Below are 27,572 nucleotides of genomic sequence, written 5' to 3'. Positions count from 1 at the left end.
TGATGATTACCTGTTCTGTTCATTCCCTCTGGGGCACCTGGCATTGGCTACTGTCAGAAGACAGGATACTGGGCTACATGGACCTTTGGTCTGACCCAGTAGGGCCATTCTTGTGTTCTTAACAGCATAATACAGTTAAGCATTCCTTTACTAAAACCAGTGAACCCAAAGTGCACTGTTGCCACAGAGACAACAAATATGTGTATATTGCACGTGCCCAGAAGGTAGGGAACCGGACACTTAAATGTAACCCAGTGGAGTGTGTAAATTGCTAGCTTCCAAAGGGAAAGGACAGGGGCTCGCAGAGCCTGGAGCGGAGTGCCTGTGGTCCTAGTAACCGGGGACCCTGGTAACCCTGGTGGTGCACAAACAGAGCTCCCTCCCACTGTAAACAGGTGGCAGTAATTCACCCAGGATAACCAGGGTAACCCTGAAAATGTGTCACAGTGTCCCCTTTTAGATTGATTTTTTATATGAGTGAATTTATAACTTTGCCCTCTGCCCACACAACCCTCTGCCCAATATAAGTCTGAGTTCTACTTTGCAATAAACAATTATAATATTTCTGCTATGCCTGTTTGTTACTTAAGTCATCCACTTAGGGAAGAGAAAAATACCATGTGTGTTATGTAATCCAAGATCTGGCTCATTCATCTCAGCCTGGAGTCCAGGATCTAGTGTTGGGAATATTCAGTCTTTCAAAGAAAGACGGGAAAGTATCTCAGGAAGCTCTCAAATGAAAGGTATATAGATTTTTTTCAAAATGAACTAAAAATGCATTGATAGCCAGTGCAATACCACATGGTAAGACTGAGACTTTGTGTTTCACCCTGTGTAAGAGGCAATCCATAGTTGTGCCACTGTGTTTAGGAGCCAGGACACCTGGTGTCCCTGGCTCCTGAGGTAGTCTCTCCCTTTTTTAGAATGCCTAATAATAGAGTAAGGATCACACTGCAACATTTAGAAGAACTGATTAATCAGGAAGCAAGACTGCATTGAGGGGGAAAAAAATAGAACAGAAATGGGGATAAACCACTGGAACCACAGCCCTCAGCTTTCTGTAAATTACCTTTGCGTGCAGTCTACCATTCATGAGAGGAAGGCAAAAAATCTTGGGCTCTTTCACTTAATTTCTGGGTTTCTTAAGGGTCTGACATCAGATCTCCAGTCCTTGTTTAGGGTATAGTAATAGATGCTTTATAGAAATGCTTATGTATTTGCTTGTGACTCTTTTGGATTTTGTCAATTTTCTTTTTCCTGCTGTTCTCCCCAGGACCCATCAGGGAAAGCAAGGAGAAGGAACACCACTGCTCACCCAAGCCAACTGCAATGCTGACTAGGCCAAGAAAGAACCTACCACAATCCTCTCACAATCCCTTTTGTGTGCTCTTTTCAAATACTGGACATGCTCCAGACACTGAAGTAAATTTTCCTGTGTTCCATTTGATCTTTAGCTCTAGGTTACATTATTTATTTAATAAGGACAGTTAGGTCAGAAGGCAGCACCTCCAGCAACTTTACCTTGCCTTGCATTACGTCACACTCCTTTTTCATCCATTTTTAGCTCTTCCACAGAATAAAACTAAATTTATCTATAAAGCAATGCAAATGTAGATGTCATCTATGTTTTTAAAATACATCTTCCCATTATTTTGGATGTTGATTAACAAGTCCTAATATTTTCTGCCATAAAATCAATTTGCTTTAAATTGAATACATTTATTCAGCCCAACCATTAATGTCTGTAATTATATAACACACGTTACTTTAATTTCTTCTTAACTTGAAGGCATGTCGTTTTCTAACTTATGTTAAAGGTTATAAAATGAAAATATTGATTTGGGGAAATAAAATGTAGTGTAATATACATTCTTTTACTTTCTGCAATGACACTTGTATTCTGTTTTGCAGCATAATTAATGCCCTATATATTCAGCAATATTTAGGTTAAAAATTAGTGGTGCTATTTTTGTATAAATCAAACCTAGTCTCCTTTGCTTTCCATAATGCCTATGACACTTACTATATCCCTGTTCTAGCTTTTATTAAACAAAGGCACCAAGATGAGTCTGCAGAAACCTTAGTCTGCATCCATTTGGGTTCGGTCTGGAGAAAGATTTAGAGCTATGTTGTTAGAGTATGTTATTTAACACGTTCTAACTAATACTTTCTAAAATTGTAGTGTAGTGGAATACTAGCAGGCTTCAGCCTGTCCAGTTTAGCACATGTTAAAGATTACACTGCCTTGTCTACACTAGAATTTTAGAATATGTTAAAACGTGTTGAAGATAAGGCCCTTATAAAAAGTGTAAGTGCTAAAAGAAACTAGAGAAAAGTTATTTGATAATAGCAAAAAAACTGTTGGAAAATCTACTCTCCAAGACACTGTTTGTATAAAGTTTCTATATCCAAGTTTGCTCCAAATTGAAAATTCTGATTAAAAAGAAAAAGTGAGGAGAAATCCCAACAAAGGGAGAGTTTATTCAGAGGAACAAAAAGAAAAGGAGTACTTGTGGCACCTTAGAGACCAACCAATTTATTTCAGCATAAGCTTTCGTGAGCTACAGCTCACTTCATCGGATGTCATTATTCAGAGGAACAGCGACATGTAGGGCAGTAAACATTCACTAATTGAACGAAAATCATCCCAGAAGTCAGAGCAGAGGGCAAAGATGGTTCCACAAAGTGCTCTGGCCACTGCTTAACCACTGGTAGCTCCTGCTGTAGCAATCATGGGATGCATGCGATAGTGAGGTATATCCACTCAGTCTATGCTGCATTCTGCCCTTGAAAAACTGGCATATTTCATTTCCATAGCATGGAAATCATTTACCTTCCCCTACATTATCTGTAAACCCAATGACAGCTGTCAGACTGCAGCTGCAAACAAGGAGTCAATGGCAGCATAGCAACCAGCTAAGCCATGCTGCCAATACCACGTAATGGACAGATGTACCAACATCACTGAGATTTAGGCCAAATTTTCCAACAGATCTTTAGTCTGTGTGTCCCAAGAAGGAAACTTGCAGTATATTTTACCTCTCCTCAAAGCCACAGCTCTATGACGGCAAGTCCCTCATTTTCATGCACAAAGATCAGGATATGAGCTGTAGTTGCAAATACGGAGGCTTTAAAAATATGGTAGTTTAGTTAGAAAAACATGCTTCCCATGAATTTTGAGCTGACCGCTTGCAGTATTCTACAAACTAACAATGTACAGTAGAACCTCAAAGATACAAACATCAGAGTTACAGACTTAGCGTTCAACCAGACATGCTGTAAAAACCAGAAGTCATCAATCAGGCAGCAGTGGAGACAAATCTCCTTCCCCACCGCCCCACCCCCCAGCAAATACTGTAGTGCCTCAGGGCTTTAGCCCTGGGGCTCATGGCTTCAGCCACGGGGCGGATGAGGCTGCAGCGGCGGGAGGGGGGGTGTCAGGGTTCTGGGGGGCAGGGGGGAGGAGGAGTGCAGCTGGGGACTTCTAACCCTTGGGAGCAAGACCGGGGGGAGCACTGGGGCTTGGGCTTCAGCCCCATGGGGGTGCCCAGGCTCAGGGTTTCAGCCCCATGGATCCGTTCTAGCTTCAGCCCCACAGGGGTCAGCGGGGCTTTACCTATGAGGAGAGCACTGTTTTCAGCCCCAGTGCTCCCCCCGTAACTCAAGTCCTGATCCCCAGTACCTCCCACGGGGCAGAAGCTGGGAACGGAGCCATGGGGCTGAAGCCCCAAGCCCCAGCACTCCCCCCAGATCTAAAGCCCTGAACTCTCGTGCTCCCAGGGGACAGAAGCCCTGAGGCCTCTGCCGGGAGCCCTGACCTCGAAGCTGCAGCACCAATTCCCCTGTGGCTGAAGTACCTACAGTCTTGTTCAGAGTTATGGACCATTTCAGAGTTATGGACAACCTCCATTCCCGAGGTGTCCATAACTCTGAGGTTCTACAGTACTGAGGAACCCAGAGATCTTCAGCAACAAACAAAAGGAGAGGCAAACAAGTGCAAAATTCAAAACAGTTTTGAGAACATGAGACTGGTGCATCCTTTCATTTCCATGTACTGAACTGGCTTCCAAACTTGCTTACCTCTCCTTTGTCCCAGACACCACAGGCAGAAAAACAAGACACCAGGAATGCAGTTTAACTAGGCTGCAACTCAAATAAGGTAAGACAGCTCAGGCAGTTAGAATAAACAGATGGGGTTTTGCACTGAGAAGTACAAAGTTATTACATGAAAAAGGAAAAAAATGGCAGAGCAGTTCAGCTTGTAAGATAAGTTTTATTTTTAAAATGCCAAAACTAATAGTGACCATAAAATATTTTTATAGGAATGGTGGGTGACAGTGTAAGAAGCTAGGCAGATTTTTGCAATTTAAGGTCAATTTTTCTTTATGTTTTGGGATGTAATTATATGCACTAACAAACAAAGAAATGAGCTTTAATTGTTCCAGATATTATAGCCAAAGAACATACTTTTGTAATATATATTGAATATTACTAGTACCGTTTTTTACCTTAACTTGTAGTGCTACTGTAACTCTAAAACTGATTATTTTGGAGGCACTATGTTTGTTCAGAACCTTTCATCAATTTTTCCATAGCCCACTGATCAGGGGACAGGTAATTAGTATTTGGAGGCTTTCAGCTCTAGTTCATCATTTCCAATATAGTCATGCTTAGAGAGGGAGAGTTGTTCACACATGATGTGTGTCTAGAGGCCTATGTAAAACGAGAGGGGGATTTCATTACTTCTTCAAACAACCAAAGAGCTACCACCAACTGGTCCATATTATTAGGATTATCAACAGAATAGCCAAAGAATGACTTTTCATGGAGACTGGAAAACCTCTTGCCCCTCAAGGTCAGCACTGAGGTCTGTTTACAGGATGGGGAGAAAGCCTCCATTGCTGCTGTCTGCGCTGTATCTGTTTTATGGATAAAATGAGGACTTCACGCTTCAGTACTGCCAATACAGCATTTTCATTTTGACAAGTATATGGAGGAGGAAAACAGCTGGCTGAAATTGTGGAGTTTTAGACTCTACTCAAATTCTAGACTCTAGGAACTGTAATAAATGGCAGTGCAGTTAATAACAGGTTTCAGAGTAACAGCCGTGTTAGTCTGTATTCGCAAAAAGAAAAGGAGTACTTGTGGCACCTTAGAGACTAACCAATTTATTTGAGCATAAGCTTTCATGAGCTACAGCTCACTTCATCGGATGCATAAAGTGGAAAATACAGTGAGGATGTTTTTCCCCCCCCCCCCGCCCATGGTCTGTGTGTATAAAAACATCCTCACTGTATTTTCCACTTTATGCATCCGATGAAGTGAGCTATAGCTCACGAAAGCTTATGCTCAAATAAATTGGTTAGTCTCTAAGGTGCCACAAGTTCAGTTAATAGCTGATGAATTATAGACAACTAGGGAGCCCAGTCCTTAATCTTCTAGAAAGTAAAGGCTTCCACATACTTGTCTTAACCTTGCTATAAAATGTATTCCTGAAATGGTTCAGAATTCCACACATTGCCCAACTAACAAAATTTCAGTGTTAACACTTTATTTGCAATTCAGAACCCATACCTTTAGTAAACTTTATGGAAACTCAGAAGTCAATTACTCTGTGCATGTAACTATCAGCTGACCAAAAGCTTGCTTTTCCAAGTCACAGATGATTTACCCTTAAGGCCAGTGTAGAGAATTTTCATTCCTTTGCCTGCAGCTTGCCTGTGCTTGGCAATAAGCATCATTCTGTGCTTGTCAGTATTGTTACCTTTTCTGTTTTTACAAGAATTACGTTGAGCATGAAAAATTTAAAAGGAGAAAGTTTTGACATCCCAAAAAAGTAGATCAGTCCTCAGGAGAGTATTCCATAGGGTTGGGAAAGTCCCAGAGAAGGAATTCAAAGCAACGTTAGCTGTTTACGCAGTATGCACCACTAAAAAAAAGATTTAAGTATGTATGGGGCTTCTGTGTGGGAAAATCTGCATCATCATCATATATTCTGCACCACCCACTCAAATTCATTATATGGGCACTAGCATGAAAGAATCTTTATAAAACTATATCGCAAAGGCTGAAAGGTATTATATAAACTACAATAAATGAACTTGCTGAAGTTATCCATGATTAGAAGAAGTCAGTCTTACGTAAATGACTCAGGCCCCAATACTTAATTCTATACTAAACTAAGAGGAGACTGCTATTTTAGCAGTGTATTTTGAGGAAAAAGTTTTTAAAAAACAGCAAATTCCAAAGATTATGCAGCTCCTAACAAAAACAAAATGATGAACTTAACTTCACTTGTGATTTGTCAGAACCCAAAAAGAGTCGGTATAAGAGATTTATTATATTAAACAACTTTAGCCAGCAGTTTGTTTGCGCTCTCACCAAAAAAGCCATAAGCTGAATGGGCAACATAGACTGCACTACCCCTTTAAGTCACTCTAAGCCAGAGTAGAGGGACATCAGTGAAGTACTTTTGTATTACAAGTTTTAACCCAGATCCTAATAATAATAGTTGGGCAATCTTATGTACTGGTAATAATAAACCTACAAATGCAGGTTAAACATTTTGTAGGAATCCAGGACACTTTGGTAAGTCCCTATGGAGCAAATGAGAAAATAGAATGCCTTGCATGGATAGTTTTTATGCAATTAAAAATGTTAAAATAGTCTTAACATTAAATATCTTTATAGTGAATTTTCATTTATTGGACAGTGTTCTTCATTACCTCCATTTTACAAATTATACCCAACCAATTAACAAAATGGAGGGATGTCACTCATGTTAATTTTTGTGATGTGTGATAAGTACTTTATTTAGCACTGCAAGTTATACAAGTATAGGCGGTCACTAAATTGGAAATTAAATTTGTATTGATTTAGTATTAAAACAAATGTCAACATATTGCATACCACCATCTGGTGACTATACATATGGACGGAAAACTGTTGATCTGTGCAGAGTGCCCAGATAATTGTAATTGTTTTAAATAAAAACTACAGAGAAGCTGTCTATCAGGTTTAAGCGTAACACAGTTTTTAAAAATAGAACTATTCATAGTAATAATGCAAACAAACAGATAAAACAAAGAATGATCAAATTTTCAAAATGTGCTTTACTACATAAAAAATGTAACAACTAAATGACAATATGGGCATCAGGCTGATGTGAAACAGCCTTTTGTATTCACCCAATTATTCTTATCTTTGTAACAAGAAACTGGATATAAACAGTACGGTTCCATGGTTACTAAAGCAGATATTTCCACAGATAGTGGAAAATGCCATTAGATTCAAGCTAATTCAATGTGACATTTTACCAAGCTACTGCACTGTAATACTAGTTTATGTGATGATGGAGGGTTGGGGGAATAAAACAGCTGAGGATTTCCTTGGTATGATTAGCATTAAAAAATTCCAAAGCTTTAAGCCAGTAAAAATTTGTTAAACTAACTTTAAAGTCATTGGTTGATGATCAGCTTAGTTCATCATCCTTCACATTTTATCAAAGCAGTTGATTCAGCCTAATTCTAGATCACTGGCCCAATACCCACTCCCAAGCTCTCTCTGTCCACTGAGCAATATGAATAGTTTGCTATGCTATTCTTTTAGAAAATCAATATCACCCATCGTACTTCTTTGAGCCCAGGCACCTCATTGTCTCTTGATTCACCTACAAAGAGACATCCTTTCATTTCATGTATCTTTTCCCATCCATCCCAATATTGTCCTCAAAATCTGATCCATGAGCAAAAGCCTACCTCGTTATTGGACTCCCTTCCAACCTCAAGTTTTGTCTTCTGATTCCTTATAATCACTGTACTTAAAAAGCACTACACTTTCTGTAACTTTCCAGGTCTTTCTCAAAACTGCTATTAGCTCTTTAAACAAAAATACTTCATTGGATCATTCCTTGTTCATCAAAAGATATTCAGTTTCCAAACTCAATTCCTCAGCAAAGTCTGGGAGAAGGTGACCCTCTTTCACCATTCCAGCCACCTTCTCCAGCACAACATGTCTGATTGACTTCAAACTGGGCACTGAACCTTTCATAGTAAGACTGCCCTTCTCCAGATAAATTAGTAAACCAACACTTTTGCTTATGATGGTTCCCTTCCCACTTGATGGTTGCAACTTTTGGTGTTACTTATCACACATCTTCCTAAAAATTCTAACGAGAAACCAGTATGTCTAATAATCTCCTTCTCTAATTTGAATTCAACCATTTCCTTCATTGATGAAAGATGTACATGTTACTTCCACTCTACATGCTAAAGAGTGTCTCAAGGCTCTATCCTTCTTCGCTCTATTGGCTCCCACGTACATTTTTTTGCTAGCTATAAAAGTTGACTAATGAACAGATGCTACATCTGTCTTTTCTCTATTTGACATGTCATTGCTATCAGTTGTGTATATCAATTCTGTATGGATGACTCCCAGCTCCTACCCCCATGTCACCTTTCTGTCTCTCAGTTTCCCCATGTGTAAAATGGGAATAACGTTACTTAACTCCTTCGTGAAGTCCTTTGAGATCTACTGACGAAAAGCACTACATAAGAGAGGTTTGATGATGACGATGATGATGATTCCCCACTTTCTTGCCTTGACTCTGTCAGCTGCCAGTTACACCAAAGCATCCTATTCCTGAAGGACTGAAATGTCCTGCAGGGACTTTTACTCTCTTTCTGAGACATGCCCACATCTGCTCCCCTATGCCTAACTCCACCATCTTTCTCCTTAACTCAGACAACTTTGCTCCCTAGGCCAGAAATCTTAGCTCATTCAAGATGATGCCCTTCTCTCTCCTACTTCTTCTTTGTAAGAATCACCAATTCCAGAACGATGATCTGAACAATGCTTCCCCTGAAATAGATATTCATACCTTAAATCTGAAGCCTTCCCTAATCCACAAGGGCAGAGGAGCTTCCCTCACCTTATCACCCTAACAGGGGCTGGCCAGCAATTGTTGGGGACACCAGCAATCACTGGGGAGCACAATTCCTATTAGAAGATGCAGATTCTAGCTGTGTGAGAAGAGGGGCAGCAGGAAAGGGTGTGGCTCCAGCCACAACCCAGTCCCTCTCCACTTTCCTTTTGTGTGCATGGCAGAATCTCATGCTATCTTCAGAGGATCAGAATACTTGCAATCAGAATACTCTCTTGCTCAAGAAAGAAGGGCTGCCCAATATATCTGAGTTCTTGGTCATCTTCATTGGCTTTTAGTCATCTAAGAATCCAATTAAAATTCTTTCTTTCAAACTTCCCCGTGGACTTGCTTCATTCTACTCCTCTGACCTCCCATGCATTTACTTCTGAGCTAAGACTCATTCACCTGCTCCTCCAATCCTGGCTTCCTATGTTCCCTCCATTCAGCTCTCTGGTCTATTTTCCCTGCTCTCTCAAAGTTATGGAGTCATTTTCCCTTTCTGAAGCTTACCCTTCTCTTTATCTTATGACTGACCCTCTCTCCAGAGTGTTTTGTGATATGTAGAACAAATCATATAGTAATGTATTATCCTGCCATTCCCAGGAGTCACAGTGTGAAGACCAGTAGGACTGCCACTGAAAATGCCTTGCTACAAATTGAGGACCCATTCATTCTGTATTTATCTATGTACATTGTCATGTTAGTTTATGCCGTGTTCTTTTTAACAGAAAATAAAGGATTTGACTCCATATATGACAAAAATTCCAAATCCCAATCGTAAAACACAAACACAGACAAAATGAGTACAATTCCAAAAATAGTCCTGTCTAAACAACAATCTTAAATATACCTTACACACAGGCTTTTCTCTAACAAATAAAAATGAAACTAGTCTTGCTACAACAGAATTCAAAATATCCAGACTGCCATGAAAATAATTGCTTTGCTCCTGTTTAATCAACACTTTCATGTATCCTTCACTAATATTCTTCAGTGAGATTTATATCATTTTAATCCTTCCAGATCTGAGAAGTATCTACCTTCACCACTATTTTACATGAGTCAGATAACAGCAGCAAGAATAAACTGATTTCAGACACCTAATGTGCCTAGAATGTTTTCCAAAATTTAAAGGCCCTATTCAAATTTTTTGGATTTATGGACATATATTATACCTTGGAGCATCATATGCATCTTCTACATGGCTCCAATCTACATATGCTGTTCAGTATTCTGCCTTTATTATTATACTAGTCTAGTAACTGGAAGCCCATGCTGTCACACAGGCATAACTCAAAGTCATGTGTGTAAAAAAGCCAAAAATGGCAGATAATTTAAAAACTGGACAGTGACAGACAATGAATACCAGTGATGATTGAACCTGGTGATTCTATGAACAAAAAGAGCTCTAAACCATGCAGGTAGCTGTTTCCATTGCTTCACACTGATTCAGCAGACATTCTAGGCTTCAGAGTGATGTTTGGGTTTAGTGTGTGTTGATTGTGCAGTTGTGTGGGTGGTACTGTTGATCTGTTTGGGGCAGGGTTGTGTTAGGAGATTTGTGCAGGTAGCAAACGAGGAGAGTATGCTGCAGTGAGGGGGCTGTTTGTGTTTGGGGTTATTGTGCATGCTGGTTGTGTTGTGCTGGGAGAGTTGTATGGATTTGTGCATGCGGCAAATGGGGCAGTGCTGCAGTTAGGGGCTATGTATGTTTGGGGTTCTGTATGCTGGTTGTGTTTTTGCATGTTGATTTGTGCAGGTGGCAATTAGGTGCACAAGTGTGGCAGCTGGGCCAAGTACTCCACCCTCTGTGCAGTATCCCTCATACAACCAATTAAACTGTTGCATGCAAAATAGCAGAAGAGTATGAGTGATTGCTTGAGTTACCTCTGATATCACAATGGCCTAGGACTCACGGCACAATACAGATACATGCATTACTGCAGCTGTACATCATACAAGGATAATTTGTGAAGTCAAAATGTTCTGAAACTTAAAAACTGGACTGGAACAGACCATGAAGCCCAGAGATTGAACTTGGTGATATTCTGAACAAAAAGAATTCTCAACCATACATGTAGCTGTTTCCACCACATCATACTAACTCAAGAGATGGTTTAGGCTTCAGAGTGACACACAGAGTGACATTCTTAGAATTGCATTATACAGATGCTAGTGTCTGCTCTCTAGGAATGTTTTCCAAAACTTGGGTTTAGCTCCAAGTGTAGTTCAATACTTAGGCCATGAGCAAAATTTCTCAATTTATTAGTCAAGACACAAATTCTCCCAGCATACCGTCCTGTGCATCAGCTTTATCCTGTGACCTAAAAATATTAACCAGACTTGGGGGGAAGAGAGAGAGAAAAACACCTTACAACAGCCAGCAGAAAAGGCCTTTTGTAATGTGAACAAGTATCCAACACAAACTGTTGTGAACTCCAAGTCACCAAGCCACTCCCCTAAATATATGGGCTAAGTAAACCATTAATCATTCAAACAACTTTGCTAGGTAACTAAGAATGTTCTATAAGGAAATCAAAAAATAACACAAAGCACCATTTAAATAATTGTCATGAATATAAATTTATAGTAAAATAACTTTTATAGAATTCCACATTTTTTCAGAAAAGAATGCAAAGGAAAACTTATGGTAATAAAAATGATAACTACTAGCAAAAAAAAAATCAAATTATAATAATAAATCGTACCCTCAAATCTAGTAACTGTCCCCTCACTGTATCTTTTTCTCCTTCCCCCAGCTCCTGTACTGTTTCCCATGTTTTCTTTAATTTTCCATTCTTTCCCCATTCCCCTTAAAATTATTTTCTGCGTTAGACAATAATTTTCAGGCATTACAGATCCTAAAGCAAAAAAATAACTCCAAAAAGAAATATTACACATTTAAACAAACACTCACACACATTCATTATGGCCCTGATCTGGCACCTAACTAGACGCGGCACACACCTTTCCTGCACAGAGCTCCACTGGGCTCCATGTGGGTATGGCAACTGCAGTTGTGGAATCAAGATATGCAATTTACACAGACACTCTTATTCGCATAAATATTGAGAATTGAACTGTATAATGAATGTGGTGCACTATTTATCCACTGGATACTTTCAGAAATTAGCTCCACGTTCCCCAATTGCTGCCATTGTGGTCAGCATATTTGAGGCATGCTAGTTCCGTCATCTGTCAGTCTTGGCCCTTGGAAGAGATAGAAGGCTCTCGTCACAATTAAAAGCCAAGATACTTCATCTTAGTAAATTATTTTTCAATCTTAGATTCACCAAAGTAGCATTTGCTAGTGATCTCTGAATTAAGTGGTGGGCTGGAGAAGGGCTCCTTAGCAAAACTACCTGGACAGGATAAAATATATTCTGATGATAACAGATTGTGCCACCCAATACCCAGAACTAGTAGTTCTCTCCTTTATGGAGATAGACAAAGTGGCTTTGCCAGCATTATTCAGCCAGACGGTGTTTCCCTGTGAGATTCTGACTGATCAGGGGGCAAACTTTATGTCAGATCTGCATGAAGGACTATGAGAGAAATGTGGAGTTCAACAGTTTCGGTCAGATTCGTACCACCCCCAGACTTAACAGCTCTTGAGAGATTTAACAGAACGCTTAAAATTATGTTCAAAACTTTGAGCAGCCTTCAAAACCTCCAGTCAGGATGGATGGAGAGAGAGAGAGAGGAGTGTTAGCCCAAGAGAGAAGATGACTAGGAGCTGGTAACCTTTGAGTGAATACCCTTGAAGGACCTCAGGGCGGGAATACAGGTGCAGTGGCCCTCTAAACTGTGACCCCTTCATTCTAGGCCCATCTGCTTCCTCCATTTCATGGCTTCCATTCTAAACCATTACACTAACACAGGCTTTTGTCAGTGTCATGATCTGTGCCTTCAGTTGCTCGGCAACCAAGTGAGTCAACTGTCATTACAGTTCATTTTGTAGTACTTTTGATGCAGCTGAGCATCATCTAATTATGACTGTCAAAATGCCTTTAGCTTTTAATATTTACTGAACTCAACTGTACTTAAATGTAATGTAAATACATTAAATTTATAAAATTAATGTAGCTCTATTAAGTACTTACGCTCAAAGAATGATAAAGAAACTAAATATTTTTCTATTATTTATAAACAGTCTCCATTTACCATATAATAGCAATACACAATGTGTTTTGGAGGAGAGATTTTCAAAGTCACAAAGGGCAGTTAGGTATTCATCTCTCATTGAAAAAAAAAATCAATAAGAGTTGAGTGCCCAGCTCCCATTTCTTTTAAAATTTTATTTAGTTATTTGGAAGACTCAAAACCTATTTGTAGACTAGAGGGGCATTCAGCACAAATCTTAAAACTTGCTTTAAAATACTTTAAAACGCACTAATCAGAACTTTGCTAAACTCTTGCCAGAACATGTCCATGTTCTATTAGGATTAAGTAAGTGTCTTTGCTGGTTGGAATTTTACAATATTAAGTGTTTTTCAAAACTGCTTTCTGAATTACTTTCATATTTCTTGGGATCGAACATAAAAACTTTGTGTTTAAAGGAGAGTTGCCTATTTAGGTAGTTTTTCATATATCCATCCATCAATGTTGTATCTGAAAAGTCCATCTTTCTTTTCTACAATGAAGTCATAATATACTTGAATTTATTAAACCAATCATTTCAAACAAAATGTACTATTCAATGATGCAAAACTCAGATATATTCTACGCAGATGATTTGAAGTTATGGTCCTGGTCCTCTTTACGTTCTCAGTAACAAGAGCTCCACTGTCTTGTACTTAAATGCAAAGCATTTAGACTAGAACTAGAATCTAGAAAACATTGCTTTTCCTACTGTGCTTTTGCAATATCGTTAGTATGTTGATCAGTTTGCCAGCTTACATATTTAAAATGTCACAGTTCTTTCTCCTAATCCAGAAGTGACTGAATGCATGAACATAATTTGAATAACACCATTAGTGAACATCACCTGCAAACATTCCCATCATCATAACTGGATGACCAGAAATAAATCGGCACCTACAGAGGGATGACATGCACTATGTACAGCTTTAGCATATGATAAAGCAACCAACATACCATAATATGAATTATCTCCATCAGAATGAAAAATGTGAAGTCTCTCTCTTCACACACACACACACACACCCCTAGTTGTCTCCTCACACTACCAAAAGGCTATCCAGTTAACAGTCCAGGAGAGAGAACCTCTCTGGCTGTGGGCATCACAGTTAAGATGTACCTTGATCATTCAGTCTCCACTTACGTGGAGTTTGCTGTGTAGCAGTGGATAATACAGACCCAATTCAATAAAACACTTAAGAACATGCTTAAATGTTAAGCACTTAAGCAATCTCATTGACTTCAGAGGTCTGGTTATACATTTAAATGAACTACATGCTTAAGTACTTTGCTGACGTGGACTTAAGACACCAAATCTGTCCCAATGATTTCAATGAGGCCCTAATAAGAGTTCTCTCAAATAGTATCCTGAGTTTCCTGATTCAAGTAATGCCTGTTATTTAACTACTGTTTTTTCTTTTGAGTCTCAGATTCTTTTTCTTTTTAGCCATTTCCTTTAAAAGGAGAAGTTTATATTATTAAGGCCATTCTCCTTCAATCACAAGACTCAAATTTCATTACTTTCTGAGCTGCCCACCAGATTGCTCTTATCTTGTTTAAATGGAGCTCCTCACCACAAAGTAATTCTACCTCATCTGTTTGCTTTAGTCAGCTGAAACAAAAAAGAAACATCTTTCAAAATGAGCTTTTATAAAAAAAAATTAAACTTGCCATGACTTCGGCTCTCCAAAGTGGAGATAATTAATACTGTAAAGATCCATATCTTCAGTGTGCCATGCGAATGTTGTTTTCCACATGCCAAAATAGAGATAGGGGGTATTTACACCCTCAATAGAAATTCCACAGTCTTCACCCACAACGTCCAATATTGTATTGAGATGGGCAATATTCCATTCATCAATATCCTGAAACAAAGACATAAAATACATTAATAAATACTAAAAATAATATGACTACCAAATGAAAACACAATCTGCTGAAATGATTCCAAAAGGTATTTTAATTGAAGAGAGGAATGAAAAATAACACAATCAATTATCAAGAAATTTCAACGGTACAATACATACACTTAACATTACTAATTAAGTGGTATAAACCTGATCTAATGCTGCAATATATTAATATGAAAGTACAATATTATAAGCACTTAGGGGGCCTGCTGAAGTCAACTGAAAGACTCCTATTGAATACAATGGGCTTTGGATCAGGCCCTAAGATTGCAAGATCTTCAGAGCAGAGAAAACATTGTCCTAGAGGTTTGTACAGCATCTAATTCATTGGGACCCCGATCCTGACAGGGACTATAAGTGCAGCTACATTAAAAATAATAGCCAAAGACAATAAAACTCTTTTGTAGGTATATACCTACAAGCTAGGACCCTGTTCAAAAAGATATAGATGCACATTTTATTCGGTTCCAAAGTAAAATCATGCAATATGAAAGTGTTTAACAAAGAGTATCTTAAAACATACATTATTTTATTTACCTCTGAAAGTTTAACATTGCTCTGTAAAGGATGAAAAAAATAAAATCACTAAGTCACTTCAGAAACATTTTTAATTATAATAAAATATTGGACAATAAAATACTTAAGGGGAAATCTTCTGAAGAACTGCATGGAATTTCAATCATTTTACCATCATTATAACCTATAGGAATTCTGTATTTAAAGTCCTACGTGGTGTTTTTGCTGTATTTTATATTTATCCATTAAGAGCAATTCTAATCTCAGATGCTAAGGTATGCATCACTGTGTGTGATATAAAATAACTAACTGAGATCAGAGCTGTTCCCTAAAAGTTAAGAGAAGGAAATCAAATTTTATTATAACAGCAATCAGGAGTACCAGTAAGGTAGAAATTACTAGATATATAGAGATACAGAACACCAGGACATTCAAGCAAAATAATTTAGGCCCCAACTCAAGAACGCATCCCTATTTACAACAGCACTTAAACATGCATTTAAGGCTCCCTGACAATAACAGGACTTAAACACATGCTCACAGTTAAGCAAGACCAGATTTTTGGTCTGAAGATCTGCACAATTCTGGGAAATCTCACTCAACTTTGGGGAAAGGAGTGCTGAAATGCCAGCATCCCTTCTGTGCAGAACTGAGGTTGTGATACATTGTCTGTGATGTCTGGTGGTCATGCAGTCAGCAGGCAGCATCTCTGAGTAGAGGAGGAGAGGGTATGAATCATTAAGCGTCTTCATTTTCATTCCCTTGCTTTGGAGGTTGTGTGTGACATGTGCAGCAACCTTAACTGATACACAAAGTAGTGATTCTGTGTATAAACTTCTGAGCTTCTTAGTTTTAGGAAGGATCTCTGACCACAATGGCTACTTTAATGAAGAACAACATGGGCCGCTAAGCTGGAGGTGCACATTCACAAAGATCCTGGTTTTTATTAAATGAGTTTATGCCAGCCAGAAAATAAAAAAAATTAAAAAATAAATTACAGGGCCAGCCAGCAAATAAAACTCTCAGTTCAGGTTTTCAAGATTTTCTTCAAAACCACAAAGGCTACAAATAAAATTATTTTAAACAAAAGCCCAGATTCTGGTGTATAAATGTGACATAAAAATATATGTGATGAAGAAACAGTCAGTTATAAGGAGTATTGTCAATATTGCAAAAATTAACCTAGCTGTATACTTAAGAAATAGCTTTTCCCTTAGATGCTACTAAAAAAGTGCCCCTTTCAAATTAGTAATTGTATGCAGAATATAAACATTATGAGACTCAAAATAAACTTAAAAGACCAAATGTAATTAATTTTTACTCAAATTAATTAACAGATTTACTTGAAAATCCCTAGAAAATTCAATCTTTGCTCACAGATTATGTGTTGTAAATTTAGGGAAGATGCACTGTGTTCTAAGGAACAAAGGCACTGAATATCTGCTTTAAGTGGAAAACTGAAAACAATCTTAATCATGGAGATTCCATTGTGCTTCCATAACGTTGCTTTCTTACAAATAACCAACAAAGCGTTAAGGTTTACTCTTTTTATAGCCCTATCTTAATTCCTCATACCATTCTGAGTCACCAATTTATCTGATACTAATTTACTGTATCTATGGCTTTCTAGCACTTTCCTCACCACTACCAATCAACACACTGCCAGTTTTCTTCCAAAAACAAGGCCAAATTTCCATATGAACATAGAAAACCAAATGAGTGCAGAATACACAAAATACACAACTCCTTCAGCCTATACACTATCTATTTGCACTTACTCAAGTTAACTTCATGCATAGCATGGAAGTTCTCAGCCAGGGAGGACATGTTGATAGAGTTTGGACAAAAACATTTTAGCTGGTTATTAGCAAATGATGATCTAAAAATATTTTTGCCAGTTTTAAATTCTTTTTTAATCCTCTTTGACTATATAAGAAAATCAGTTTTATTTCTGCAACTCTAATGTTGCAAGATGTTACTTTATAAAATGGAAAATACTGTTTTGGTATTCCAAACATTTCAAAGCAAAACATTCGCTCAGTATAATATGGAGTCAAGTCTCATTGACAACAATGTAACTGTGTTTAATTCTCACAATTGCAACATTGACAGCAAAGAAAACCAGAGCTCTAAAAGTGTCGCTCAGCTCCAACATCTCAAAGCTTAATAAGAATACCTCTCAAAATTCAACTGGCTATTTTATATTTAATATCCAGCATTAAATTAATAGTACCCAGGCTCATTCATATGTAATGTTTAGTAGACAGCCACTGGATTGTAGAAAGGCAGTTAGAATCCATTTAGTTGTCATCCTTAGCATGTGGAGAGAATACAATCAATAATTATTCTGGGCATTTGGGGAAAACTGAGAGTTAATATTTTTATTTAACATCTTTCTGGAGCTAACCTAGATTATAAAACTGTTCTTTAATTGCAATAAAAATTTATATGAAAATATTTCTAATTTCTACATATATTTTAGGAGCGTATTTGTCAAATGTAATGGGTGTTTTTTTCAGAAAACACATCAGGCAGTCTGACCTAAGGGACAAAGATGTGCAGTAACAGATTATTTTTTATTTAAAAGATGAAATACAGAATAAGATAACCAGGGAGAAAAGGTAACAAAGAAGCAATTTTTTTTTTTTTTTTTTTTTTTACAAGTTTCATACCTATAGTGACTAATTATCTATGGCCCTTGTTGCAGCACATTAGACTTACCTTTTATTTCCTCTGAGAAGTGCTGCCTGAACTACAGGTAACAGTTCAAATGAAAGATCATTAGCTCCCTTTTTCCTAACGTGTTGGGTGACCGGGTTAGGCTACTCTAGAATCGCTACGGTGGCTCAGCTGTACCAATGTAGGTGCACTGCTGTAGCACTGCTCGTGCAGACGCTCTATGCTGACAGGAGAGCGCTCTCCCGTCAGCACAATTACTCCACCTCCCTGAGTGGCGTTCACTATCTCAGTGAACTTCTCCCACCAATACAGCACTGTCCACATCAGTGCTTAGGTCGGTGTAACTTACGTTGCCCAGGGAGGTGGCTTTTCCACACCCCTGAGCAACTTACGTTATATCAAAGTAAGCGCTAGTGTGTAGAAACGCTGTTTGTTACTGTTAACTACTGTCCCGTGTTCATATGGCTCTGTTAATAGCATTTGAATCAGCTTTCAACTCAGTGTGGAGATGGAAGGGGAAAGCTAGATGCCAACTCTAGCAAAGGTTTGAAAACTCACAGAGTCCTGGAAAAACTGACTCTTCTTTCTCAAGGAGCAAAGAATATTGTAGCTTTCAGTAGCTCAAGTGAAAGGTCTAGCTCCAGATTTAAAGTAGGCTCAGGAGCTCTTCTGTAACTTTTCATGATAAGAGTAAAAATGGGTCCCATGTAAAACTAACTTCCATTCATTTTGGTTTTTTTAAAGGGTAATCATCATTAGCGGTATGATACCATTCTTTGCTTCTCCTCTCTACAGATCAACTAACAGTTTCCTGTAGTCTTTTTTTAACATTGAGGCCAGATTCCAGAGGAAATTTAAGACCAACACAACCTTTGTAGACCTGTCATCAGCCTATGATAGAGTCTGGATTTAAGGCTTGATGCTGAAGCTCGCAAAGATCATCCCCTGCCGCAAAACACTACGCCTGCTATGGACGATGCTGAGCATCGTCCACTTGGGCAACGAAGTCAGTTCGCCTTGGTTCCTCAACTATGAACTGCCGCAAGGCTCAGTACTCGAGCCAATGCTTTAATGTTTGCACAAGCATCGTGCCTCCAACAAAGTCATGCAAATTTGCACAGGCGGATGACCTTGCCTGGCAAAATAAGCATCCACCTTCAGTGACATTGAGTCCACCTTGAACAGGGACCTAAACACCAGGGAGGAATAGTTCCAGAAATGGAGGCTCAAGCAAAATCCTCACAAAACAACAGTCACTGCATTCCATCTTGATAACAGGAATGCTAAGCACGTCCTAAAAGTGACCTTCTGTGGCCACTGTGCAACATGATCCCACTCTGACCTATCTTGGAATGAAGCTGGATTGCAGGCTAACCTTCCACAACCATCTGAAGAAGGTAGCTGCCAAGATGAAGACAAGGGTCAGCCTGGTCCAAAAACCGGCAAACACAAGCTGGGAAGCACCTGCAAAGTTACAGACATCAGCGATGGCCCTCGTGTACTCCATAGCCAAGAACAGTGTAACAGTATGGACCAGAAGTAGCCACATTCGACTTGTTGATGTCCAACTGAACACTACAATGCGGTGCATCACTGGAACCCTCAAGTTGACCCCAACACCCTGGCTGCCCATGCTGTCACACATTGCTCCCCCATCCATTTGCCATGATGCCACAACCCTTCGGGGATTTCAGAGGATTGTGGAGAATGAACGTCTTTCCATCCACCAGGATCTTAACAACATCCCTCACCACCACTTGAAGTCAAGTGAGCTCTTTTGGACCCATGCATTTAACCTTCAACAATGCAACTTCAACCCTGATGAAACTTGGAAAGTTGAATGGAGTCCACAAGAAATCACAAATAAACACCTCGTGAAAGACTTGACGCAGAGGGTTCATGACTTCGATCTTCCACAAAGTTCATGGGTAACCCTAAACTGTATCCACACAAACCATGGAAGATGTGGATACGTGCTGCACAAATGGAAAATTAAAGACTCTCCAGTGTGCGACGGTGATCACCCAGAGCAGACCATGGAACATATAACAACTTAACGCCTGATTCACAAATATGAATGAGATATCACAGCAATACACTCTGCTGCTCCAGATGCAATTATCTGGCTTAACCATCTAAATATAAAATTGTAGATGTTGCTCTACATTTACATCAGCCATACAAAGACGACGACTCTTTTTAAAGAGCAATTTCTCTTTGCATGTATTATTATGGTCTGTGCTGTTTTGGTGCTGCATTTTTACTTCTAGTATGTTGATTAATTCCATTATTAATCTGGATGATAATTTATTATTAATCATTATAGGAGCCCCAGAAATGGACAAGGGCCCATTATGATAGGCACTGTACAAACAGAACAACAAGACAGTCTCTGCCCCCAAAAAGCTTACAATCTGAGAAATTTGTTGTACCTCCACCATTTTTTTTTTTAAAGTATGACTTTGGTTGAAACAGATCAAATAAAAATGAAGGGAGGGACTAAAAGGTTGCGCACTCAAAAACATACAAGTAGAGCGGTAAAGGAAAGATACTCAGAATGACCCATGCTCAGCCACTTACAGTATACATACAGTTGTACTGGGGTATTTTATTATTTCTTCACATTTACAAAATAGAGTTATGGATATATTCTGTGACATGTGCACCAATTCCATAGGTTAAAAACACACATAATACAGAAATATAACAAACCCCTTCCATCAGCCTCCGCCCTCCTCAATAGCTTGAGAAAAAGAGAGCAAAAAGGCCAGCTTTGCAGCAAGCCTGAAATGATGAGAAATCAGTATTAGCCTCTGCTTTGGAACTAACTCCCATCCATTGTTCCCTCTAAGCTGTGCGCGTGTGCACGCACACACAGACCCTAAACCCTGCACTCACGGCAAAACACCATGCGCACAAAAATTTGCACAGAAGACATTTTTTCCCCACACACGGCCTGTCAAAAATTAGAGGGAACATTGCTCCCATCCTTCATCTGCCACATCCTTCCAAGTATTTCTCATCCTTCCAGGTATGCCCAACGTTCTGCTCAAATGTCTCTGCTGATTTCAAATGTTATATGATATATCACAGGAAGAAAGGTGTTCTCTCATGTAACCAGGTCCCAAACCATATAGGACTTTCTAGATTGAAAGCAAACTTCTGAATCCCACCTGGAAGCTTTTTAGGAGTCAATGCAGATCACAGATCACTGGTTTAGTCTGCTCCCATTGTACAACTCTGTCGATATGCAGGCTGCAACATTCTGCATGAGCTTCAGCCTCTGAATAGTCTGAAGGTGTAGCCCTATGTAGAGTTTATTACAGGACTCTAATCTTGAAATGACAAAGACACGAATAACTGGCAAGGTCTCTGTGTTGGTGAGAAAATGTTGCTTCTGTATTACCAAACAGAGATGGAAACAGCACTCTTGTCTAAAACCACTACTCAGGCTTTTAAGAGCAGCCCAGGATCTAACAAGACCCTCAAGTTTCACACTTGCTTAACAAATGGCAATTACACTCCCTTAAAAGAGTGGTGCTGATATAAGTTCTGTCAGTTCTTCCAGCTCAATGGTGGGCAACCTGCGGCCCATCAGGGTAATCTGCTGGCAGGCCGTGAGATAGCGTTTACATTGACCATCCGTAGGCACGGCTGCCTGCAGCTCCCAGTGGCTGCGGTTTGCCGTGGCGGTTGACCACCACTGTTCCAGCTGCTTCTCCTAACCCTCCAACAATATCTTAGTGTGGAATGAATTGTTGCCAGCTAGCTGCATGCAGTGTAGTTGTAGCCACTTCAGTCCCAGGATGATATTATACTTATGTAAACAATCTGTTCAACCTTGCATTTAGCTGTGACACTCGGGGTTCCTTTTTCAGACCAGAAGAAGAGCGGTGTGTGGCATGAAAGTCTGTCTCTCACAGCCAGCTAGCTCTCATTCAAGCCCCAAGTTCATCTACTCCCTCTGTCATTCATTCTACTTCTCTGGCCATGTCAGGTGTACTGGAGACAGAGTTGAGCATCATCAGCTTACTGAATGTATTACAGTTCATGTCTCCCCACTAAACCTGCCAGTCTCCTCAGGTACACATTGAACAAGAGATCTGACAACATAGCCTTTGTGGCACTCATTCAGCAAGAGAGAGCCCTCAAAGTAGAGAAACAATTACCCATAAATACACTTTGTGTTCTCTCAAAAAGATAGGAACGGAACCATTGAAGAGCTGGAGCATCCATCCCTGATTGTGTCTGCAAATAAAACAACAAAATCTCATGGTTAAGTGCAGTTAAAGGTTGTTGACTAATCTAGAACAATCAGTATAGACCACTACTACGAGATCAACCAACTGCAATTAGTACAATTTCTACTCCAGATCCAGGCCTATAACCAGATTGACTGGGAGTCAAGGAAGTCTGTAGAATCAAACTGCTACAGTTGCCCTGCCATAACCTTTTCAGTGACCTTCCCCAAAAACTAGAGATGGGACACAGGTTGATAGCCACACTGTTGGCATCAAGAGTAGATTTCTTGAGCCTGGGCCACACACTAGCTTCTTTATCACAGAATCATAGAATATCAGGGTTGGAAGGGACCTCAGGAGGTCATCTAGTCCAACCCCCTGCTCAAAGCAGGACCAATCCCCAACTAAATCATCCCAGCCAGGGCTTTATCAAGCCTGACCTTAAAAACCTCAAAGGAAGGAGATTTCACCACCTCCCTAGGTAATGCATTCCAGTGCTTCACCACCCTCCTAGTGAAAAAGTTTTTCCTAATATCCAACCTAAACCTCCTCCACCACAACTTGAGACCATTACTCCCTGTTCTGTCTTTAAGAGACACTGAAACCGTTCCCTCTACCCATGCAGGGAAATGCTAAGGAATGCAACTAAAAATTAACCAAATACATCCCTGCTAGCTTTCTACAGTCAGAAAGGACAAAGGTCTAAGTTGCAGGTTGTGGCATGCATCTCCACCATCATAGTATGCAACAGTGGCTGAAAATAAAACAGAGATCACACAGCATTTGGCCCCTCAATACAGCAGAGTGCTCAGCCCCAATATGAGCAAATTTTGCATGGAAAGCAACATGAAAATTCTTCACAATAAGAATAACTCAATTCACTAACTAAACGGAGACAGAAAGGATTCACCAAACTGTCAGCTGTTAAGAACAGTTGAACCATGCAAGTCTTTGCAAACACTATCATGCAAACAAAGAAACCCTTTCTTTACACCCTGCAAACCCAGGGTATACGACAACACAATTTCCTCTTCTTAAATTGTAAGATCTTTTAGACAGGGACTGTCTTTTTTGTTCTCTGTATGTACAGTGCCTAACACATTTGAGTTCTGATCCATGACTGCGGCTCCTAGGTGCTACAATAATACAAGTAAATAAATAATAATAATCTACACTCTTTGATGTACATTTTTCTGTCTCTCAATTTCCTACAAAATGCTATTGAACAAATTGTCTTCCTCACCCATTGTTTGACCATGTCAGTTCCCCCTTCGAATCTATCCACTGGCTCTACCTTGCTCTCTGTATCATATTCAAACTTCATATTTTCAAGGCCTTGCACAATTCTGTTCCAACCTACATCTCAGATTTCATTTCTTTTAGAGATGTCCTACACCTACTTTTCTCTCCCAACAGTGCCAGACTCAACTCTCCTGATAAGAGGAAGCAGGGTGATGTAATGAATAGGGAGGGTCTTGGACTTTACATGGTATCCCAAGATTTAATTTTATTGGATTGGGCCAAAAAAGAGAGCCAACTTTCAGTTTCATTTATGAACCCACTAACATCATGTTTACAGAGCTACTGTAATACCCTTAGCATCCCCTAAACCATTAATAAAAGTTTATGTCCCAGTCTCCTTCAAATCATAACAAAAGGCCCCTTAAAATGTAGCCTTTGAAACAAATATTTTAACTGTTTACAGGCTGTCACAATTTAGGGATTGTATATTAAGGCTTAGATTACTTTAACAAATAAATACGCACACCAGCTGGAAGTATGTTCTACCATGAGCCAATCAGTGATGCGCTGCCCCAGTCTTTCATCTACCTTTCTGTTCTTGTTTTAGGCATTTCTTTCTGTCCCACCCTCTAATAATTGGTAAAGCACTTGTGACAGTCGTGACAGCCAATCACAGAGTATACATATTTAGCTAATTTAATCCCAGGAGAGGCATGATTGGTGATGTTGATTCCCTCTCTCCCATGCCTCTTTTTCCCCCAATAGGTGTTTCCACAGTAGAAAATGTCTTATTCAATTTTCAGTAACACTGCAACTAGCCACATTGGTGCTATTTATTAATTATTAACAGTGTAAACTCTTGTGTAGACCAGACAAGCATTTTTATCAAGGTCAGATGACATGGTGGCCACAGAAAAACAGAACCTTGAACTCTTGTCTATGAAATGTAAAAAAGTTTCCCAATTCACCTATAAAAGTACAGACAGTGGTGACCTTAACATAAATACAGTCCTTGTAATCTATCCTTTAGTGGAATGCCTCCCTAAATTATTTCTTGAGTCAACTGGGTTGTCCTTATCTTACAAAGTCCTGTAATTAAATATAAAAACAATAAAAGATGTGTACAGTATGGCATAATACTTCGACCTAACACTAAGCCGTCTACGTTGAATTTCTTTTCTATAAACCCACAGTGTGTTTTCATGACAGTTACTACTTTAGGATATTTCCTAATTTATAAATAATTTAATCTGTGAACAAAACAGAGACAGTTAACCATGAAATACAATGCTATAAATACATTCAAGGGGTTCTGGCAATATAATAAATCACGAGATCAAAGTTTGCTTCCTTTAGGTTGGTTGCCAGAACTCAAAAAATGTGTTTATCGCTTTGTTCCTTTTCCTATATTTTATTCCATGTAACACAGATTTTACAGTTGTGTCCCTTCTTCTAAACCCTCATTATCCTTTGAGTTAAAAAGGAAAAAAAACCACCACTTGTTAATACACTGCAATGTCATTTCAATTGTTCTCTCCCATAACACCAGCAAGGTCTTGGATTTCAGAAATACAACAAATTGCCATTTTTAATTAATTTTTAAAAGTTTAAAAATTGGGGGTGTACATGGCTTCAGAGATAGATTTGCTAATAGAAAATGAAAGTCATTGTGCAAAACAGACAAATCCTATTCAAAACCAGACAGCAAGATGGCAACTGTTTTTATTTTTTTGTTTTATAAACAAAAGAGCAAGGAGCTGCATTGCTGCAGCTTTTGCCACTAATTTTGAAGATCGAAGTGCATGCTTACAGGGCATGGAAACATCAGAAAAGCAGAGATGCAACACTAAAACCATGAATTAATATGTGCCTTCGGCTGGCTTTTTTTTTTTTTTTAAATGGAAATGCTTTGAGATATTTGCCTTATTGTTTTACGGTAAATTCAATGCTTGCAGCATGTTGTCTGCAATAGTTTCCCTAACTTTACAAAAGACAAACATTTGTTTCCATTATCACAAATAGTTTGTTATGAGAAATTAATTGTACCTTCCCCTTTCTTTCACTGTTTGCCCACAACTGTAGGTAGGGGTACTACATCCATTCTTTCTGCATAAATAAAAATCTCTGAAATGGACAAACACGCAAAAGCAATCTCTAGATTCTAAATCTAGTCAAGAGGTTTCTCCTCTAGGTCGGCCTTCAGCACATTAGTTGCCCAAGAGCACCATCTGGCGGACAAAGAGTAATTTGGGAAATAAAAGTTCTAAGAAAATAATTTCCATTTTTATCAATGTTTCCCCAGCTTTTCTTGTTGGAACCTCCTCCCAGCAATGACGTGGTGCCAGGCATCACCTCTCACTTTCCTCCAGATCCCCTTACGCCTTGTCCAGGCATGGATGACCCATTACACCATGTGTCGGCCCCTCCTCTCTCTCTTGTTTTTCCCCCCCCCCGTCTATTCCTTCAACCACTACTCCTCCCCCTGCTTTTTTTTTTTTTTTTTTTAAATGGAATTGTTTTTATTCCACAGGCTGCTATTTTACTTCTTTTCCTCCCTGGCCATTTGTCCCCACTTCTAATCATCTCCCAGTTTACTATCTTCCCACTACCAGTCTCCACCAATTCTATTTCTGTGTTTTCATAATTCTCATCTCCTCCTTGGTCTTCTGGCCTCTCCCCTTGTATTCACTTGTTGCAGTGTCATGAAAACACAACTCATTGGGACAGGAAATCTTTGTCCACGTGTCTCGACCAAAGCTGAGAGGTGGTACTTGTTCCAGAAACTCTTTTACCTTCTGCACCTCTCCCTTAGACATGATGGGGTTCATTTCACTCTGGAGATGCTTGTGTGATGTTACCCATGTGACAGTTATTTTAATGATATCCAGATTTATTAAAACCACAGAGAAAATGGAATTAAAAACAAAAAAAAATGGTTCATGTAATAGATTCACACTTCTCAAAGAAAAACTAGAGAAATCGTTCCCAGTTTAGTTAGAGATGAAAATAAGAAAAGTGAAAGCTTCTAACTTTTGAAAGCAATCCTTTCTCTCTGCCCCATTTTGGTCAGATTGTCTGCATCTCTTGCTGTCCAGAGAACAACAAACTCTTTATGTGTCTAGACAGCTCTCTTATCAAATCCTCCCCGATCCAGTGCTGCTATGCTAACTTTCAAAACCAGTTTTCTCCAGTTACATGCATACATAATAGGGTTTACATGCACTGCTTTCTCCATGAGATGGACCACTGGGGATACAAATATCTTTCAGTGATGATGAACAGCTTTCAAAGACTCAACTACCTAGTTCAGATACCGACTTTCAGACCACCTTGGCTGGTTGTATTCTAATTTTGGTCAGGGCTCTCATTAAACTCCCTTAAGCAATTTGTTTTTTGACAAACCCTCTGTCACATGGCTTGTCTACACTTCCCGGAGGACCAATATTGTGGCGATCGATGCATCGGCGGTCGATTTAGTAGGTCTAGTGAAGACCTGCTAAATTAGGGATTCTCAAACTGGGGGTTGGGACCTCTCAGGGGGTCATAAGGTTATTACTTGGGGGGTTGCAAGCTGTCAGCCTCCACCCTAAACCCCACTTTTCCTCCAGCATTTATAATGGTGTTAATATGTTTTTAATTTATATGGGGGGGAGGTCGCACTCAGAGGCTTGCTATGTGAAAGCGGTCACCAGTACAAAAGTTTGAGAACCACTGCGCTAAATCGACCACCAATCACTCTCCCGTCAACTCCTGTACTCCACCTGATCGAAAAGAGTAAGGGGAGTCAATGGGAGAGCATCTCCTGTTGACACCGCATAGTGTGGACCCCGCAGTAAGTAGATTTAAACTAGGTCGATTTGAGTTACACTATTCACGTAACTCAAATTGCGTACCTGAGATTAACTTTTCCCTTTAGTGTAG

At 39.3% G+C, this 27,572-nt stretch overlaps 1 protein-coding gene across 2 annotated transcripts in view; it reads right to left on the bottom strand.

The window, feature by feature from the left end:
- Positions 1 to 27,572, bottom strand: part of KDM4C (lysine demethylase 4C) — a 453,801-nt gene that overhangs the window by 366,044 nt on the left and 60,185 nt on the right. For both annotated transcript variants that reach the window (XM_074953333.1, XM_074953334.1), the window contains one exon: positions 14,735 to 14,928. In XM_074953333.1, coding sequence (XP_074809434.1) covers positions 14,735 to 14,928 — 194 coding nt within the window. The remainder of the gene's footprint in view (positions 1 to 14,734; positions 14,929 to 27,572) is intronic.

This window comes from Natator depressus, chromosome 5, assembly GCF_965152275.1.
Source record: "Natator depressus isolate rNatDep1 chromosome 5, rNatDep2.hap1, whole genome shotgun sequence".
Lineage (NCBI taxonomy): Eukaryota > Metazoa > Chordata > Testudines > Cheloniidae > Natator > Natator depressus.
The sequence above is the reverse complement of the archived record's forward strand: the minus strand, read 5'-3'. Positions and strand labels throughout refer to the sequence as shown.